Source organism: Taudactylus pleione, unplaced genomic scaffold, assembly GCF_031769625.1.
Source record: "Taudactylus pleione unplaced genomic scaffold, aTauple2 ptg002050l, whole genome shotgun sequence".
Classification (NCBI taxonomy): Eukaryota; Metazoa; Chordata; class Amphibia; order Anura; family Myobatrachidae; genus Taudactylus; species Taudactylus pleione.
Genome location: NW_028286445.1, coordinates 23001 through 42575, shown reverse-complemented (window position 1 = coordinate 42575; position 19575 = coordinate 23001). Strand labels below are relative to the sequence as shown.

The 19575-nt window shown below is 51.0% G+C and overlaps 1 protein-coding gene across 1 annotated transcript in view; it reads left to right on the top strand.

Moving 5' to 3' along the window:
* LOC148435703 (uncharacterized) overlaps positions 1-19575 on the top strand; it is an 88316-nt gene that overhangs the window by 57752 nt on the left and 10989 nt on the right. The window contains exons 4-7 of the mRNA XM_088465625.1: positions 1848-1942; positions 3827-3913; positions 4204-4287; positions 4961-5041. Coding sequence (XP_088321751.1) covers positions 1848-1942; positions 3827-3913; positions 4204-4287; positions 4961-5041 — 347 coding nt within the window. The remainder of the gene's footprint in view (positions 1-1847; positions 1943-3826; positions 3914-4203; positions 4288-4960; positions 5042-19575) is intronic.

Genomic DNA, 19575 nt, shown 5'->3' with positions numbered 1-19575 from the left:
GGCACGCTCGTGCTGGTGGCTCCGGCGTGGCCCAGACGTCCTTGGTACTCCGATCTGAGGTGCCTCTCCATCGACGCTCCGTACCTTCTTCCTCAGCGTCGGGACCTGTTGTCTCAGGGGCCCTGCCTTTACCCGGATCTGGGTCGGCGTGGCTCTTGAGACAGCCGTCTTGAGGTCTAGGGGTTTCTCCAGTTCAGTGATTGGTACCATGCTTAGGGCACGCAAGCCTGCCTCCGCACGGATTTACCACAGGGTGTGGCGCACTTATTTTCAATGGTGTGAATCCAGAAACTATGATCCGCAGGTGTTCCGGGTTTCCAGAATCTTGGAATTTCTTCAATCGGGTTTGGACCTCGGCTTACGCCTGGCCTCTCTGAAGGTTCATGTGTCTGCTTTGTCCGTGTGGTTTCAGCGACGGATTGCTACACTGCCAGATGTTTACACCTTTTTCCAAGGTGTTCTCAGGATCCAGCCTCCCTTCGTGCCTCCGGTGGCTCCGTGGGACTTGACGGTGGTACTGAGGGTCTTGCAGGGTCCTCCTTTTGAGCCGCTTGAGTCGGTGGAGCTCAAGTGGCTGACGTTTAAGACCATTTTTCTCCTGGCAATTGCTTCGGCCAGGAGGGTTTCAGAATTGGGGGCGCTTTCCTGTCGCCCTCCTTTTCTGATTTTTCACCAGGACAGGGCAGTGCTCCGCACGCGTCCTGAGTTTTTGCCCAAAGTGGTTTCAAAGTTCCACATTAATCAGGAACTTGTTGTGCCAGCTTTTCAGTCACCTGATCTTTCGGCTGGTGAGGCTTCCTTGGATGTGGTCCGGGCACTTAGAATCTATGTGGACCGGACTGCTTCGGTTAGGAAGTCGGATTCTTTGTTTGTCCTCTTTGGTTTTCACAAGAGGGGTTGGCCTGCCAACAAGCAAACGATAGCCCGTTGGCTTCGTTCAGTTATTTGTGAGGCTTATGCGCAGGAGGGTTTACCTGTGCCAGCCTCTGTTAAGGCTCATTCCACTCGTTCTGTGGGTCCCTCTTGGGCTGCTAGACGTGGCGCCTCCGCTGTTCAGCTGTGTAAGGCGGCTACTTGGTCTTCAATTCAGACGTTTTTGAGGTTTTATGCGTTTGACACCTTCGCCTCTCAGGATGCATCCTTTGGGCGCCGGGTACTCCTTTCAGCACAGGAGCGTCCCCGCCCTTAGTTGTACTGCTTTGGGACATCCCCAAGGTCAACCCTGTGGACCCCCTATGGACCCTGAAGTAGAAAACAAGAGAGATGGTAAGAACTTACCTTTGTTATCTCTGTTTCTACGAAGTCCATAGGGTCCACAGGGCGCCCGCCCTGACGCACCTGGCTTCAAATGGGCTGTGTGGCTGGTCACCGGTTTTCCGTCTCCCATTTCTGTGAGTATGGTTTCTTGTGTGTTCCAGTCTTCCTTCTCTCTGTTTAGTCTCCTCCTCCGGCCTTAGTTGCTTACCAACTGAGGTGCCTGTGGCCGGGGCGGGGTATAGAGGAGGACGGACCCAAGTGCATCCTGGGAGCAGCAAAGCTTTAACTGCGTGGATCCAGATCCAGCTATACCCCAAGGTCAACCCTGTGGACCCTATGGACTTCGTAGAAACAGAGATAACAAAGGTAAGTTCTTACCATATCTCTTGTTTTTAGGGCGAAATACGCTTGGAACGAGTCGTACAGGACCTGGAATGGCTGTTTGGGCTACTGCGGCAATAGTGTATGAGGGCACATCTAAATGTATATTAATAATTACTTTGCTAACTTTTTCTACTAGTGTATATGAGATCAGTCCTTCCTGTGATGGATTTTGTTCTGAGGTAATGCTATTCTACAACTTTCTAAAGGTTTTCAGTTGACGAGCCAGGTGGAAACGAGGAGTGAGATGCATGAAGAGAGAAGTGATGAGGCAGTTCATGGAAATAACTACAGCCAAGGAAATGTAAGTTGTCCCTTGTAGTGTGGCCCTAATTAGGTTATGCTGGAAAGATAAGTATATGCAATACAATATCTTAGTTTTGTAGCTAAGTTTTAGACCGGTGTTGCTGCGCTTTTGTACGTTGAAGTCAACTCACATCTCAAGGAGTCTTGACATTTCAGTTATTGGAACTTTTGAACATGCAGATATATTTTCACCGAATGTTGCATTTAAAATGTTTAATTGCACAATTCTGAAAACACTAATAGCATTACTAGCAGAATATATGAAAAACAATAATTAGCATTTTTAGAGTTCAATCCAATTAGGGGCGATATTCTCGCCTCCATGAGTAAGTGTATCTGTATGCTGCTCTTAAGATACCTTCAGGCTCACATATTTCTGTTTGCAGCCCCTTAGGACTGTCGGCAAAAATGTGCGAAGCCGGTATGAGATCGGGCCGCGAGGAGGGCGAATTGCCATGCTGTTGCTGGCGTTTCTATGCCGTTCCAATGGCAATTCGCCACTAATTGGATTGACCCCTTAATTCATTGAAAATAAAGCTGTTAAAGGTCATGCACTGTGTATGACTCCATGCTGGTGACATTCACAGAACATGTTCAACTTCAGTGGAATAAGATATAGAAGAATAGTGAATGCTGTTGCTCCAAATTGCATAATGGTTACAACAACAATATTGTGGAAATAAAGTTGTTCATAGAGCAGCAAAGCATCACCTGGCCACGCACGTGGGTGTCTGAATTGGACCAATCTAGTTGTTTGACTCCTAACCCAAGATGCTAGGTACAATTGAGTTGATGAAAATCACTGGCTACTACAATAAGACATATGGACTTTCAATAGATAAACCAAAAATATTTCACTGCTCAAGTGGCTTAATGTGGTTCCTGAACCCAAAATGCTTCTGCTGGTATTAATCCTCCAGTATAGCCATATATCAGTGATGTGCGTATCGAGCTATTTCTGCAATTTGCAGAGGTGGTTTGGCTCAACCTGTAACCTTATAACCCTGTAAGTCAGATGTGTGTCATTAGAAATATCCAGGTACCATATGACGAATCACATTATTCCATTTGTTTATTGACTTGTATGGACTTAAACGGGAATTACAGGAATTAAGAAGAACTGGCTGTATTTGGAAATCAATAACCAAAGAAACTACAAATTGCTAAGTATGTAAATTTGTAGCTTTAATGAGGGGTGAGTTTGCTCAGTTGCACGACTTGATGGAAAATTATGAAAGTAGCCACTGTAATGGAATGCAGCCAGTCTGACATTTTATTTTATTAGTACTTGTTAATTATATGAGGACCACTTGACTCCGTGTAAAATGAGCTGTAGTGCGATAAGCTGTCATGTGTGCTGGAGTCTGTGTTCAGTCCCAAGTGTTGGAGCTGCTGCTGGATTACAGCCATCCCCTGCTCACGTGCTGCCCACCTTGGTCATGTTGTACTTAAACAGCTGGCAGGCAGGGTTCCCTATGAGGGGGGGTGCTTGAAGGGCACTACCTCTGTCGGCAGCATGACAAAGTGGTTCTGGTTAAGCAGGTTTTGAATAGTCGTTAGACATGGAACTGGCACTGGTTAGTTTGTATGAAACAAAGTTTATAATGTGAAAGCAAACATCTGACTATTTTCAAAATTGCTATCCCCCCATTTTTTAATTTGTTCTATTCTATAAACCAGTTTATACTTGTTGCACAAGAACATATACTGTATTTGAGCAAGTTTGTGACGGCAGCAGAGAAGTCACTGGAGGGGAATAAATGCAATCCAAAAAGTGGATTTTACAGCATGTTGCACTAAAAAAGGTTAATTGAGAAGCATACAGTTATAGATCATGCTCGCACAGCTTAGTTTGTTGGTAATACCTTGTATAACCCCCTAGGTTTTCACAGTGAATGTTCCAGTTCCTCGACGATCTTCCTTATCAAGTGGTTCAACAAGACGCCCTCCTGCAGGCCAATATACACATGTAATGCTGATTATCCATTGTACCATGATAGTCACTTGAGTACCGCACATCACTGGGTGATCTTGCTTTCTTTCTGGGTTGTTGTTAAGCATTAACATAATGAACAATCTGGCAGCAAAGAGCTAAATCTGGCCAATATTTTAAATGTTTTACTACTTTGTAATGATGAACATCCAAATAAATGAACTCGTATTAAATGTCTACTTAATAATGTTAGTGTAATTCATGTAGATCACTGAATATCTTAAACTTGAAACACAAGATGAGAGTGATGCTTTTTCCTCTTACAGATCCCAGCATGTCTTGCAGCTGAATTTAACCAGAACCTTGCAACACTAGGAGACGATTTCAGCGTTACAAGAATGTTAAAGCAGGAAAGTATAGTGGTTACTTTATAAAGTAATGGCCAATCATCCATTCACAGCTTAAAATTTGAACTGCCAGATTTTATTACTACTTAATAGATCTTAGAGCAATGGCTGGTGGGAAACACTGCACTGCTCCTAGCCATAATACTTCAGATCTGCACGGTTGAAATTATAATCCTTCATTGCTGCCCAACTGAATAGTGTATTAAATTTATACCTGTTCAGAATCAGATCTATTAAAATTTATGACCATTTACTTTTTGAGAATAACCCAGTCAGAACATTTGTCTGAGGTTAAGAATCTCCTACATTGTTGAATGATTTTAGAATTACCTTACATAGAGAGCAAGTTTTAGTGGCAAGGACTGTTTTGTGACCTGTGTTAATGATTTGTCATGTTAGTACTATGTTTGTTGAGGATGTTGTGTATCACTAATAGCCATGACAAGGTTTTCCACATACATCAACAGTGGGATAGTAACCTAAATAATATGTAAAGTATTCTGATCAAAAGTTGGTATTATTTTTTTGTCCTTTTGCCAGATGAACCCATTGACGTAATATGCATTAGCAGAAGTAATGTGTACAGTTAGCACGGTGCTCTATATCAAATTGTTTATATCTGGTTAGAATATATTACTTTGGTAACAATCTAATAGAGTAAACTGTATTTGCGCAGATGGACCGAAGGCCCTCTGTCAGCCAGACTGCATGTTACGAAAATGGACAGGATGGCAAAAATATGACATCCAGAAGCCAGGTACAACTGTCTATAATCCGATAATTGCCAAGCTATGCTTAAACGACTGTGTACACTTTTGGGGGGGCATTCCTGTAACCCAGAACACCCCAACTCCATCCACATGCTCAAATATCTATACCATAATCTCTGGAAATCTACTCCTGCCTGCGCTACCATATGCAGGCATGGACAAGCAAATTAATAGTACAGTGTAAAATGCAACATGTTTTAGGTGGGATGGGGGGTTTTGCCTTTACTTTTAAAAAAAAATTCTAATTCATTATAAAGTTTTAGTTTGGTTGTAATTGTTGCAAAGGTAAAAATCTAGCGCAATTTGTCCAGTGACAATCCTTATGAGGATGATGACGTGACGACCGATGATGGGGAGATTCTGGATCTTTCGGACCAAGAACCTCTCCGTACTAAAGAGTCGGACGCTAAGTCTAAGGTTTTATATTGCTGGCCTTATTCGTGCAGTCCGCACAGCTTTAGTTATTGAGGATGATGATCCTCCGGTGTCCAAGTCCAAATATGCCTTTTTCAAGGATATTAAGGGTCCCGCCACAGTGTTTCCTCTTTCGGGTCAGTTAGTAGACCATTTAGAGGAGGCGTGGAAACACCCTGGTGAACGGTATCAGCCTCAAAGACGCTTAGCGGTGGCTTGCCTGTTTGCGGACAATTATTTTTCTAAGTGGGAATCCCCTCAGGTGGATTCTCATGTGAAATGCCTAGTCCGAAGTGCCACATTGCCCATGCCCTCCATGTTCTCCTTGAAGGATGCTATGGACCGTAAGGTGGAGATCTGCCTAAAGTCCATTTATTCCCTCGCGGGGGGGGCATCCAGACCGACTATGGCCGTATGTTGGGTAGCCAGAGCTATGGAGCGCTGGGCTGATAGTTTGGAGGCGTCTTTGGATTCCGACTGTTCGGCTGAACAGGCCGAGTTGGTAGGCAATCTCCGGGATTCGGCCACTTACATCAGTGAAGCGGCCTTGGATATTAGTACCCTCACATCTCGGATTTCTTCGGCAGCGGTTGCTGCTCGTTGCACCTTGTGATCCTGGAAGGCGGACGCTGATTCCAAAAAGGGATTGGAAGCTTTGCCCTTTAATGGAGAAGTCCTCTTTGGTCCGGATCTGGACAAAATTGTGGCCACGCTGGCGGCAGCCAAGTCTGCATGTCTCCCGTCTGCTGCGGTCCCTTCCAGTTCGGGTACGTCGTCCTTTTGGCCTTATAGGGCCCAGGGTAGGCCTAAAGCCCATTCCTTTCCCCGACAGGCTGGCCCTAAGAAATCGGTCAAGCCCCGGAAGCAGGCATGGAGTACCAGACGTCCGGCCCCCAAGCCAGATGACAAGCCTGCGGCCTGACGGTCCGGGCCTCCCTTATGGGGATCCCAAAGTGGGAGGCCGCCTGCTGCAGTTCGCCCAGTATTGGTCGGCAACTATGACAGACACTTGGGTTCACGAGGTGGTTTCTCACGGGTATGCCCTCTCCTTTCGGCACAGGCCCCCATCCCGATTCTTCACCACAGGTCTTTCCTTAGACCAAAACAAAGCCATGGAACTGTGGAAGGTTTTGCACACTATGCTCCAGGCTGGAGTTATAGTGCCTGTTCCATTCTCCCAGAGGGGCCAGGGTTTCTATTCCAGGGTTTCTATTCCAATCTATTTTCGGTGCAGAAACCCAATGGGTCGTACCGTCCGATTCTCAACCTCAAGGCCCTCAACAGGTCCTTGCGGGTGCTGCCGTTTCGGATGGAGACCCTACGGTCCATCATTCTGGCGCTGGATCCTGTGGATTACATGGTGTCGTTGGACATACAGGACGCTTACCTGCTTGTCCCTATTCTTTTGCATCACCAACAGTTCCTCAGGTTTGCAATCCGCAACGATCACTTTCAGTTCCGGGCGTTACCTTTTGGCCTGGCGACAGCACCATGTGTGTTCACCAAGGTTATGGCGGCGTTCATGCGGCTACAGGAAGTCCGCATGTTGCCGTACCTAGAAGGCCTTTTGTTGGTAGCAGGGTCTCCAGAGCTCCTTCTACACCACTTGGATCTGACGATTGCAGTACTAGAACGGCACGGCTGGTTGATAAACTGGCAAAAGTCCACCCTGATCCCGTCTCAGAGGATTCTGCACCTCGGAGCCTTATTGGATTCCAGTCAGCAGAGGATCTTTGTGACGGGGGAAAGATCTCTGCCTTGCAGTTGAGGGTGCGCAGTTGTCTGCAGAGTCGCCGTGTGTCTCTACACTCGACGATGAGGTTACTGGGCTCCATGGTGTCAGTATTCGACATGGTGGAATATGCCCAGTTTCACTCCAGACCACTGCAGCAATTGATCCTGTCCAAATGGAATGGACTGCCTCAGAGTCTAAAATCCCAGACGATGGTGCTCACTCAGGAGGTTCGCCTGTCCCTTGCCTGGTGGTTGCAGACGACCCATCTCAACAAGGGTCGTCCGTTTTGGGTGGCGAACTGGATCCTATTGACAACGGACGCCAGCCTGCGGGGCTGGGGAGTGGTCACGGGTCCACACTTGTTCCAGGGCAGGCGGAAAAGGAGCTTCCAATAAACATCTTGGAACTCTGAGCCGTTTTCAATGCTCTCCAGCAGGCACATCGGGTTCTCCAAGGTCACCCCGTGCAGGTCCAGTCGAACAACGCCACCACCGTGGCCTACATAAATCGGCAAGGAGGAACCCGAAGTTGGGTGGCACTCGTAGAGGTGTCCCGCATCCTGGTCTGGGCGGAGCACAATCTCCCCGCCATATCAGCAGTATTCATCCCGGGAGTCCTCAACTGGGAGGCGGACTTTCTCAGTCGCCAGGACGTTCATCCGGGGGAGTGGTCTCTGCACCAGGACGTCTTTCAACTTCTGGTGGACAGGTGGGGTCTTCCAGAGATCGACCTCATGGCGTCACTGCACAACAACAAGTTGCCGGTGTACGGGTCTCGCACAAGAGATGAAGACGTCTCTGGTGGATGCTCTGTCCGTCCAGTGGATGTTCCGGTTTGCTTATTTCTTTCCTCCGTTTTCCCTTCTTCCACGGGTAATCCGGAAATTCAAACAGGAAGGAGGGACGCTCCTGTTGATAGCTCCCGCGTGGCCCAGCCAGCACTGGTTCTCAGACCTTCAGGGTCTGTCCGTGGACTTTCCTCTGCGATTGCCGCTACGACCGGACCTACTATCACAGGGTCCTTGTCTTCACCCGGACCTGACTTTGCTGTCTTTGACGGCGTGGCTGTTGAGACGGCCATGTTAAGGTCCAGGGGGTTTTCCAGCTCTGTAGTACGAACTATGCTAAGAGCTCGGAAGCCATCTTCTGCAAGAATATACCATCGTGTGTGGCGTACGTTCTTCCAGTGGTGTCGGCCGAGAGGTTATGCACGTCGGGAGTTCCGTCTGTCTAGAGTGTTGGCTTTCCTACAGGCGGGACTAGACCATGGGCTTCGCCTTGCTTCTTTGAAGGTGCAGGTGTCTGCCCTGTCTGTCTGGTTCCATCGTAGGATTGCTACAATCCCTGATGTGCGCACCTTTATGCAAGGTGTTCTTCGAATTCAGCCGCCATTCATATCAACGAGGAAATCGTTGTGCCGGCTTTTAACTCACCTGACCTTTCAGTAGGTGAGGCCACTTTGGCTGTTGCGCGGGCCTTAAGGATTTATGTTGACCGCACTTCTTCGTTTAGGAGGTCGGACGCCTTGTTTGTCCTCTATGGCTTCCGTAAAAAGGGTTGGCCTGCTTCAAAGCAGAATTTGGCAGGCAGGATTCGTATGGCCATTTCAGAAGCTTATCTTGAAGGCCTTCCGGTTCCTTCCTCTGTGAGGGCTCATTCCACTAGGTCTGTGGGTCCTTCGTGGGCAGCTCGACGTGGTGCCTCTGCAGTCCAGATCTGCAAGGCTGCCAAGTGCTCATCTGTCCATACCTTTGTGAGGTATTATGCATTTGACACCTTTGCCTCTCGGGATGCTTCCTTCGGGTGGCAGATTCTCCTTTCAGCACAGGAGCATCCCCACCCTTGAAGGATACTGCTTTGGGACATCCCCAAGGTATCCTGTGGATACCCTATGGGCCCTGATGTAGAAAATATGAGATATGGTAAGAACTTGCCTTCGTTATCTCTATTTCTACAACGTCCATAGGGTTCCACAGGACTCCCGTCCTGTCGCACCTGTGCTGCAGATGGGCTTTACTCTGGTCACTGGTTTTTCCGTCTCCCTCTGGTGAGCATGTGATTCTTGTGTGTGTCCAGATCTTTTTCCTCTCTTCCTTCTCCTCCTCCGGCCTATGGCTTGGTACGTATCTGAGATGCCTTGGCCTGGGGGCGGGGTATAGGAGGGGGACCCTAGTGCATCCTGGGAGGCTGAAAACTTAACTCTATGGTGCCCGATGCCTGACGTCATCGCCTATACCCCCAAGGTATCCTGTGGAACCCTATGGACTTCGTAGAAATAGAGATAACAAAGGTAAGCTCTTACCATATCTCATATTATTGCAGCAAGTTGTTTTTGTTTGTTTTTTTTTCTCCAAAATCAAGCATTTGAAAACTTCCCTCTACAAATCCTTTAATTGCCTAAGATAAAAACGTATTCTGGGAAATATAAGTGGTGAAGCATTTAAACTTACAACATGGCTTCAATGGCAACTTGTGGCAAAACAATGGTGCATTCAAAGCAACATTTACTGTGGCAATCCATCTACATTTAAAGTCCATGAAGATTTTGTCCAGATTTAGGGATCTGTTCAGTATTAAGTAATGGTTTCCTTTGGCTGCATATCACAGCCAGAGAAAACCTGTCGTCATTCGTAACCAATAACATGTTGCTGAAGTAGCTGAGTGATAACCCATTGCCAGTCAGTCTTTGATGCATCTGTTTAAAATTCAACTAAAAGACTATTAGTCCGTTTTTAATCAATATATTTTGCCATTATCTGACATGTCGATAAGAGATGTGATTGGGTCTTGATAGATGGAGAAGCAATACCTGTTTTTCCTGGAGATGGGGCTGCTTTTGTTTTTATTTACTTAACAAACATACCCATTAATGTTATACACAGACCCAATTTGCAATGCAGATTTTCCAGCGATTTATAAGTTGCCTGAAATCAGTTTCCATTTTGTTCTCCAGTTATCCAGATGGTAATACCCAGTGTAAAAACCTAAACTGCTGCCATTGTGTAGGGGGGTTTAACTCACACACAAGTTGTTTTGAAGACATCTTGAATTGTGTGTATTAAAAATAACGTGTGGTCCATCCAATCCCTCTTTCTCTAATAGGCCTGTGCTATTCAAGCTTAGTTCTCTAGGATGTAGGCAAACAAATGTGTGACCTCCACTCCAGCCTTTAATAATGCTGGATAATAATGGGCCCAGTGTTAAAACACCAGCAGACATGCAGAAGTTTTCTATCTCAAAGATAAAACATAGGCCCTGATTCAGAGCCGGACGGTCTGACCAGAGCGCTCACTCTGAATCAGGGCCCACCTCCATTAAAATGGAGCGTCGTCCTGGACGCTCGTATAGCTGTGGGTCACCACCCACAGCATATACGAGCGTCCAACAAGATGGTCGCGATGGTCTTGACCATCGGACTTGCGAGTGAAACCCTGTGGTCGGGTTTCTCAACCGCAAGGCCAGGAGTGATTTTGGCTCTATCAGAGCCAAAATCACTCCCACTGACATCACTAGTGATGTCAGTGGGGCCGGCTTCAGACGGTAGGCGTTCCCATAGGAACGCCTCCGTCTGGCAGGCACGCCCCCGGAACGCCCACCAAGGGGGGCGTGCTGTCAATCAACATTGACAGCACGCCCCATTTGGTGCGAGACCCGGAGCGATGGAAAGTCCTTCCCTCGCCGGGTCTCGCGCATGCGCGCGACGGAGCTCCCTCCGCCGTGCGCATGCGCAGTGGGGAACATCGACCCACTTGCGATTGTACTGCCGCTCGCGAGTGGGTCTGAATGACCCCCATAGTCACTGATTGATTTTAACTCTGTGATAGGGCTATTCGGAGCCAGTTTCATCCGGGACATGTTGGTAATATTTTATTATATGGGGATAATTTTTTATTTTAAGGATGCAATATTTTATTTTAATATAGGGTGCTACATTTTTTATTTCATAAAGGAGCCACTAGTTTATGAATATATTATGAGGGCACTAGGCAATATTTTGTAAGGAAGCAACATTGTAATTATAATTTCTACTTCAGGGTCCATAGGGTATCCACAGGATACCTTGGGGTATAGGTGTGACGTCTGTCATCGGGCACCAAAGAGTTAAGCTTTCAGCCTCCCAGGATGCACTAGGTCCCCCTCCTATACCCCGCCCCCGAGCCAAGGCATCTCAGTTTCGTTTGGTGCCCGGCCGTAGTCGGAGGCACCTGCTAGAGGGGGGCTTAGAAGAGCCCCTGAAGCTTTTTCTTCATGCAGCTGTGGCTGCACATCTGGATGAACAGCATGGACAGGCAGTCCTGACGTCCATGCTGTCTTCCCTACACCCCGCCGGTACCAGAACGCCGGTACTGATCCGGGGATGCTGGTGGACATCTGGGGTCACAGCTAGCGGTGACCCCAGATGTTCCGGACCATGGCCGGATTCAAGGGGGACAGAGGTAAGCAGCGGGGTCCCGCGGGGGGTCCCCGCTGATCACATGGTCCTAAGTCCCCAGGCAGGGGGCTCCCTGGGGACTGGCTGCAGCGTGGAGCCAGGCGACCAACCTGCGCTTCCACTACCCCCTGGGACAGCGGACCGCAGCAGTGCGGTAGCGCTGCGGCGTCCCAGGGGTTAAATGCATGCCAGGGGAGCGCGCCTTCCCTGTCTCACAGCCGGCGCCTCCCCCGCTGCACACAGCCCACTCTGCACTGTGCTGACTGGCCCTGTGTCAGCGCTCCTCCCCCAGGCCAGCCTTCTCTCTGCTCCTCGGTGGCCATCTTTTCTGAAGCATGGTGAACGCTGCTGGAAGCCTGCATTGGAAGCATCGTGGTCTGGGTCCCCCCGCATACCTCTCCTCCGCTGTGGTCAGGTCTGTGTATGCAGCGCTGTGTCCTACCAGGCCCTGTGTCTGTGTAGTTGAGTGATCAGCGCTGTTAGTGCAGGAATTGTTATTTCTCTGCATTGTATGTGACTGTGCTAGCGCTGCTGCCTGTAACTTTTTTTCTAAACTGTCAGCTTTATACTGTCCCTGTTTTCTACTTCAGGGTCCATAGGGGTCCACAGGGTGACCTTGGGGTATAGCTGGATCCTGGATCCTCGGGCACCACGGAGTTAAAGCTTTTAGCTGCTCCCAGGATGCACTTGGGTCCAACCTCCCCTATACCCCGCCCCCGAGCCACAGGCACCTCAGTTTGAGATGGTGCCCGGCCGGAGTCGGGTCACCCTGCGGGGTGGGCTGCAGGAGCAGCCCCCTTTAAAGCTTTTAATTTTTTACTTAACTTAGTTAAATTTATTTATTTATTTTTTTCTACAGTTTTTTCTCCAGAGCGGCAGCACTGGGCTGTCTGTACAGACGCCCACGCTGCCGCTCCTTCTCCCTGCTGGCACCGCGACGCCAGCACTGAACTGGGGATCGCGGCGGGGGAAGCCAGAGTCTGTACTAGCCGGACTCTGGTTTCCCCCGGGACTGCTGCCGGAAGACGCCGGGGAGCTTAAGGTAAGCCGCGCACCGCTGATTAGCGCCGGTGCGCGGGTAATGCCTTTTTATATGCAGTCCCATGCCCCCGGGGGCGCTAGCGGTGGCGGTGGGCCCCCCCTCCATCGGAGGCATACCCCGCCAGACCACTAGACCACCAGGGTAAATTAAGCGGCAAGCGGGATGCCGCAACCTTGGGGGTTAAATATGCTAGCCAGGGGAGGAAGCCTTCCCTGTCTAGCGGCTCCTCCCCTCAGCTCAGCGCGCCTTTCAGCACGGAGTCTGGCGTCGCTGAGCTGCAGATTCTCGGCCACTCCTCCTCTGAGGTCTCCAGCGGCCATTTTCTTACTGGCAGCGCAGATCTTCAGGGAGCACGCGGACCGGTCCCCCTGTGTACCTCTCCCCCGACAAGGACAGTGTACACAGCACTATAGCCCTCCCAGACACTGAATCTGGGAGGTTGATTGTAGTGGAAAGGTGCAGTGAGTATATCTTCCTGCATGGTATGTGACTTTTGCTAGTGCTGCCTGTCTGTGCTTATTTCTACTTACTGTCAGCCTATACCTATCCCTTTCCTTCTCCTACAAGCCCTACAGGTGTGCGGGGGAAGGGCGTTTCTACTGACCTCTCTTATATAGATCACGTATTTGTGATGTCCGTCACATACAGTTGTGTGCTACACTGTGCCATATTGTGGGCTGTTGTTCAGCACACTGGTGAGTGCGCACGTTTTCTTCCTAAGTCATGTCTGAGGAGGAGATTGAGCACTCAGGGGCTCCGGCATTGTTTTCCTGCAGGCACTGTTCTGCAGGAGTGGATAGGGAGGATTTGTAACAGGACGGCCTGTGCGGACGGTGCCGGGCGCTCCCTGGTACGTCTAAACCTCCCATGTCGCAGGAGCCACCATGGGCGATGTTTTCCCAGGTGCTGGTGTCCATCGCGGATCGTCTGTCGGTCCCGACTGCCGCCCCTACTAGGGCGTTGCCCCAGCCTGCCATCCCCCATTCCCCGGGTGTCCCACAATTATTGCAGACTCCCCCGGGGTCTCAGCCTGTTGGTCCCTATGCGGGGTTGCCAATGTATATTCAGTCCACCCCTGTGGCACAGCCGGCTGTGGTGCCGTTTCAGGCTCCTGTGACAGTTCCTCCACCCTGGGTGGATGCGCTTTCCCACACGGTCCAAGATTTGGCGGCAGCATCTTCGGCTTTTCAGTCGATGTTGCGCAGTGACGTGCCCTCCAGGGCGTCTAAACGCTCAGTCATGGCACAGGCTGCGCATCTTTCGGATTCTGAGGGGTCCTCGGATGATGGTGAGGTGCAGGATGACTCAGATGCCTCAGTCCAGGAGGTAGACACTAAGTCTTCCATCAATGTGCGGGCTCTGGTTAAGGCGGTGCGGGCCATTCTTCTGATTGAGGATGAGGCACCCGCTCCCAAGTCGAGGTATCCTAGTTTTAAAAAAGCTAAGGTTACTTCTACAGCGTTCCCCTTGTCTGATCAGTTGACTGATCACATGGCGGTGGCCTGGCAGACGCCCAGTAAGCGTTTCCTGCCACAGAAACGCTTGGCGTCCAATTATCCATTCCCGGAAGCACATTGTAAGAAATGGGAAACTCCGCCTGCAGTCGTTTCCCATGTAACACGCCTCATCAGGAGTGCTACTTTGCCATTGCCGTCTATATCCTCGCTGAAGGATCCTACGGACAGGAAGGTGGAGACTTGTCTAAAGTCTATTCTCTCTCAGGGGCTGTAGCCCGGCCGTCCATGGCCATCTCCTGGGTGGCCAAGGCCATTGAGGGGTGGGCCAACGCCTTGGAGGACACGTTTACGGATGAATCTCCGGACGTCCAGAGGGCGTTGTTAGGACAGATGAGAGATGCCGCATCCTACATTGGAGAGGCATCTTTGGATGCTAGCCTGTTGACCTCTAGGGTTTCGGCGGCAGCAGTGTCTGCTCGTAGATCCTTGTGGTTGCGGTCTTGGAGAGCAGACGCGGATTCAAAGAAAGGCTTGGAGGCCTTACCTTTTAATGGGGAATTACTATTTGGTCCGGACCTGGACAAAATAGTAGATACCCTGGCAAAATCCAAGTCAGCCTTCCTCCCTTCAGCTACTACACCTGCTAAGGTCCGGAGCTCGGCGTTTCGTTCCTTTCGGGTTCAGGGCAAGGCAAAGGGTCAGTCCTTCCCGAGGCAGTCCGCACCCAAGACCGCCTCAAAGCCAAAGAAGCAAGCCTGGAGTGCTAGGCGCCCTTCTTCCAAGCCAGAAGATAAGCCTTCTGCGTGATGGGACGGGCCTCCCTCTGGGGGACCCCAGAGTGGGAGGCCGACTTCTTCAATTCGCCCAGTGCTGGCACAATACCACCACGGATGCCTGGGTGCGAGAAGTGGTCTCCCAGGGGTACGCCCTGTCTTTTCGGCACAGGCCGCTTTGCCAGTTTTTTTGCACAAGTCCTTCTCAGGACAAAACAAAGGCCTTGCAGGTTCAGGAAGCCATAGAGGCATGGCTGACAGCGGGGGTCATTATACCCGTACCACAGTCTCAACGTGGGATGGGGTATTACTCTACGCTGTTTCTGGTGCAGAAACCCAATGGCTCTCATCGCCCCATCCTCAATTTGAAGTCCCTGAACAGGTTTCTCAGGGTTCCCAAATTCAGGATGGAAACTTTGCGTTCCATCATACTGGCGATGGAACCGGGGGATTATATGGTCTCCCTGGATATCCAGGACGCCTACCTCCATGTGCCTATAGCAACATCGCACCAACGGTTTCTGCGGTTTGCTATTCTCCACAACCACTACCAATTCAGGGCTCTACCCTTTGGTCTCTCCACGGCACCAAGGGTATTTACCAAGGTGATGGCGGTCATGGCGGCTCACCTTCGGAGCCAGGGGATACGGTTGCTACCGTATCTAGACGACCTCCTCTTGCTGGCAAGCTCCCCGGAGGTACTGATCCAGCATCTCCACCTGACGGTCGCTTGTCTACAGGCGCACGGCTGGTTGATCAACTGGAAGAAATCCTCCCTCATCCTATCACAACGGATGGTTCATTTGGGGGCCCTGCTGGACTCTCGTCAGCAACGGATTTTTCTAACTCCAGAGAAGGTCTCCTCCTTACAGCTGCGGATTCACAGTTGTCTGAGCAGTGGCAGAGTGTCGGTGCACTCAGCGGTGGGAGTTTTGGGGTCCATGGTGTCGGCATTCGACATGGTGGAGTTTGCCCAGTTCCATTCCAGGCCCCTGCAGGGGCTGATTCTTTCGGAATGGATCGGATTGCCACACAGGATCCGCTCTCAGATGCTGGTGTTGTCCTCGGAGGTGCGTCTGTCCCTAGCCTGGCGGCTGCAGACAGCTCATCTCCTAGAGGGGCGCCCCTTTTGGATCCCAGAATGGGTTCTGCTCACGACAGATGCCAGTCTCCGGGGTTGGGGGGCGGTGACAGGCTCCTTGTCACTTCAGGGTCGTTGGTCGGCGGAGGAAGCGATTCTTCCCATCAACATCCTGGAACTGCGGGCAGTATACAGAGCCCTGCAGTCGTCCGGCACCGCTCTTCACGGAAGGGCCGTTCAGGTGCAGTCAGACAACGCCACCACGGTGGCGTACATCAATCACCAGGGAGGGACTCGCAGTCGAGCTGCGATGTCGGAGGTGTCCCGCGTCCTGGCTTGGGCGGAGCGCTATCTTCCAGCTCTCTCGGCAGTTTTCATCCCAGGAGTCCTCAATTGGGAGGCAGACTTCCTCAGCCGTTACAACGTGCATCCCGGGGAATGTTTGCTTCATCCAGAGGTATTCCAACTACTCGTGGACAAGTGGGGCCTGCCAGAGCTGGACCTGATGGCGTCCCGTCACAATCAGAAGCTGCCTGTGTGCGGGTCAAGGACAAGGGACGCAGGCGCAAGTCTGATAGACGCGCTGTCGGTGAAATGGCTGTTTCAACTGGCTTACTTGTTCCCTCCGATATCTCTGCTGCCTCGGGTTCTGCGCAAGTTCAAACAGGACGGAGGCACACTGATCCTGGTTGCCCCAGCGTGGCCCAGAAGGCCGCGGTACTCCGATCTGTGGAGCCTGTCCATCGACGCTCCGTACCTCCTACCTCAACGGCGGGACCTGTTGTCTCAGGGGCCCTGTCTTCACCCGGATCTGGGTCGACTATCTTTGACGGCGTGGCTCTTGAGACAGCCGTCCTGAGGTCTCGGGGCTTTTCTAGCTCCGTTATTACCACCATGCTGAGGGCGCGCAAGCCTGCTTCCGCGAGGATCTATCACAGAGTGTGGCACACTTACTTTCAGTGGTGCGAGGCCAGAAACTATGATCCCCAGGTGTTCCGGGTTTCGCGTATTCTGGCTTCCTTCAGTCGGGTTTGGACTTAGGATTACGTCTTTCTTCACTGAAGGTACACGTTTCTGCTCTGTCGGTGTGGTTCCAGCGCAGGATCGCTGCTATGCCGGACGTACACACCTTTTTCCAGGGAGTTTTGAGAATCCAGCCTCCCTTTGTGCCACCTGTGGCCCCGTGGGATTTGGCGGTGGTTCTTCGGGCCTTACAGGGTCCTCCTTTTGAGCCCTTGGAGTCAGTGGAGCTCAAGTGGCTAACTTTTAAAACTGTTTTCCTCTTGGCAATTGCTTCTGCCAGGAGGGTTTAAGATTTGGGGGCACTTTCTTGTCGTCCCCCTTTTCTGATTTTTCATCAGGACAGAGCGGTGCTTCGCACTCGTCCTGAGTTCCTGCCTAAGGTGGTTTCCAGGTTCCACATTAATCAGGAAATTGTTGTACCAGCCTTTCAGTCGCCTGATCTTTCGGCTGGGGAGACTTCCTTAGACGTTGTCCGGGCACTCCAGGTTTATGTGGACCGGACTAGTTCTGTGAGGAAGTCTGATTCTTTGTTTATCCTCTTTGGTTTTCACAAGAGGGGTTGGCCTGCCAACAAACAGACTCTAGCCCGTTCTGTTATTATTGAGGCTTATATGCAGGAGGGTTTACCTGTTCCAGCCTCTGTTAAGGCTCATTCCACTCGGTCTGTGGGCCCTTCTTGGGCTGCTAGCCGTGGCGCCTCTGCTGTTCAGCTCTGTAAGGCGGCCACCTGGTCTTCCATTCAGACCTTTTTGAGGTTCTATGCGTTTGACACCTTTGCCTCTCAGGATGCATCCTTTGGGCGCCGGGTTCTCCTATCAGCACAGGAGCGTCCCCGCCCTTAGTTGGACTGCTTTGGGACATCCCCAAGGTCACCCTGTGGACCCCTATGGACCCTGAAGTAGAAAACAAGAGATATGGTAAGAACTTACCTTTGTTATCTCTGTTTCTACGAAGTCCATAGGGTCCACAGGGCACCCGCCCTGACGCACCTGGCTTCATATGGGCTCTGTGACTGGTCACCGGTTTTCCGTCTCCCATTTCTGTGAGTATGGTTCTTGTGTGTTCCAGTCTTCCTTCTCTCTGTTTCGTCTCCTCCTTCGGCCTGGGCTGCTTACCAACTGAGGTGCCTGTGGCTCGGGGGCGGGGTATAGGGGAGGTTGGACCCAAGTGCATCCTGGGAGCAGCTGAAAGCTTGAACTCCGTGGTGCCCCAGGATCCAGCTATACCCCAAGGTCACCCTGTGGACCCTATGGACTTCGTAGAAACAGAGATAACAAAGGTAAGTTCTTACCATTTCTCTTGTTTTTTCTGCTAAGCCCTTGCGGTGCGGTGCTGCCGAGTGGTCTCTCGCCTCTTAAATATATAATTGGTGAGAGGGGTCACATACGTGGTGCCATCATGTCTGAAAGTGATTTTCCCCTCCGGCTACAGTGTACTACATGTAAAGTACCGTTAGCGGAGGGGGAGGGTAGCGCGGAGGGTCTCTGCCGGCAGTGTTTGTCTATGGCGCGGCCTCTTACGGTTACTGCACCGGTACAGGAGCCGCCCTGGGCTTGTTTCGCTCAAGCGCTTACAGCCTTAGTGGGCCAGTTAGCTCCGCAGCCCGCGTTTACACCGATGGGTTTGTCCCAGCAGTCAGTGGTGTCGTCACCCATGCAGGGTTTCCCACGACAATTGGTGGTACCCCACAGTCTCCCTATTTCCCCGCTCCCGGTTTCTCAGGAGCCAGCGTGGGTTAACTCCCTGACGAGTTCTGTACAGCACTTGTCGGATGTGTTGCAAGTGGAGTCTGTGATGCGGCCGCATAAACGGCCGGTGACGTCTCTGTCGGCTTCTTATGAGGATGGCGAGGGGACGTCTGATGATGGGGAGATTCTGGATCCTTACGATCAGGAACCTCTCCATGCTAAGGACGCTGATGCTAAGTCCAAAGTATATATTCCTGGACTTATTCGGGCGGTCCGCACAGCCTTTGTGATTGAGGACGAAGTTCCCCCAGCGGCTAAATCTAAGTATGCCTTTTTCAAAGATGTGAAGGGCGATGCCACAGTCTTTCCTCTTTCGGGTCAGTTGGTGGACCATTTAGAGGAGGCGTGGAAACAGCCTGGCAAAAGATACCAGCCGCAGAGACGCCTGGCGGTGGCTTATCCGTTCGCGGATAATTATTTTGCAAAGTGGGAATCCCCTCCACAGGTGGATTCTCACGTGACCCGTCTTGTCCGTAGTGCCACATTGCCGATGCCATCCATGTCCTCCCTTAAGGATGCTACGGACCGCAAGGTGGAGATCTGCCTGAAGTCCGCTTATTCGCTTGCGGGGGGGGCAGCACGGCCGGCTATGGCCATTTGCTGGGTTGCCAGAGCGATGGAGCGCTGGGCGGATTCATTAGAGGCTTCTTTTGATTCCGACTGTCCGGCCGAACAGGCAGAGTTGATTGGCAATCTCCGTGATTCGGCCACCTACATCAACGAGGCGGCCCTAGACATTAGTACTCTGGTGTCTAGGATTTCTTCAGCAGCGGTAGCTGCTCGTCGCACCTTGTGGCTGCGATCCTGGAAGGCGGAC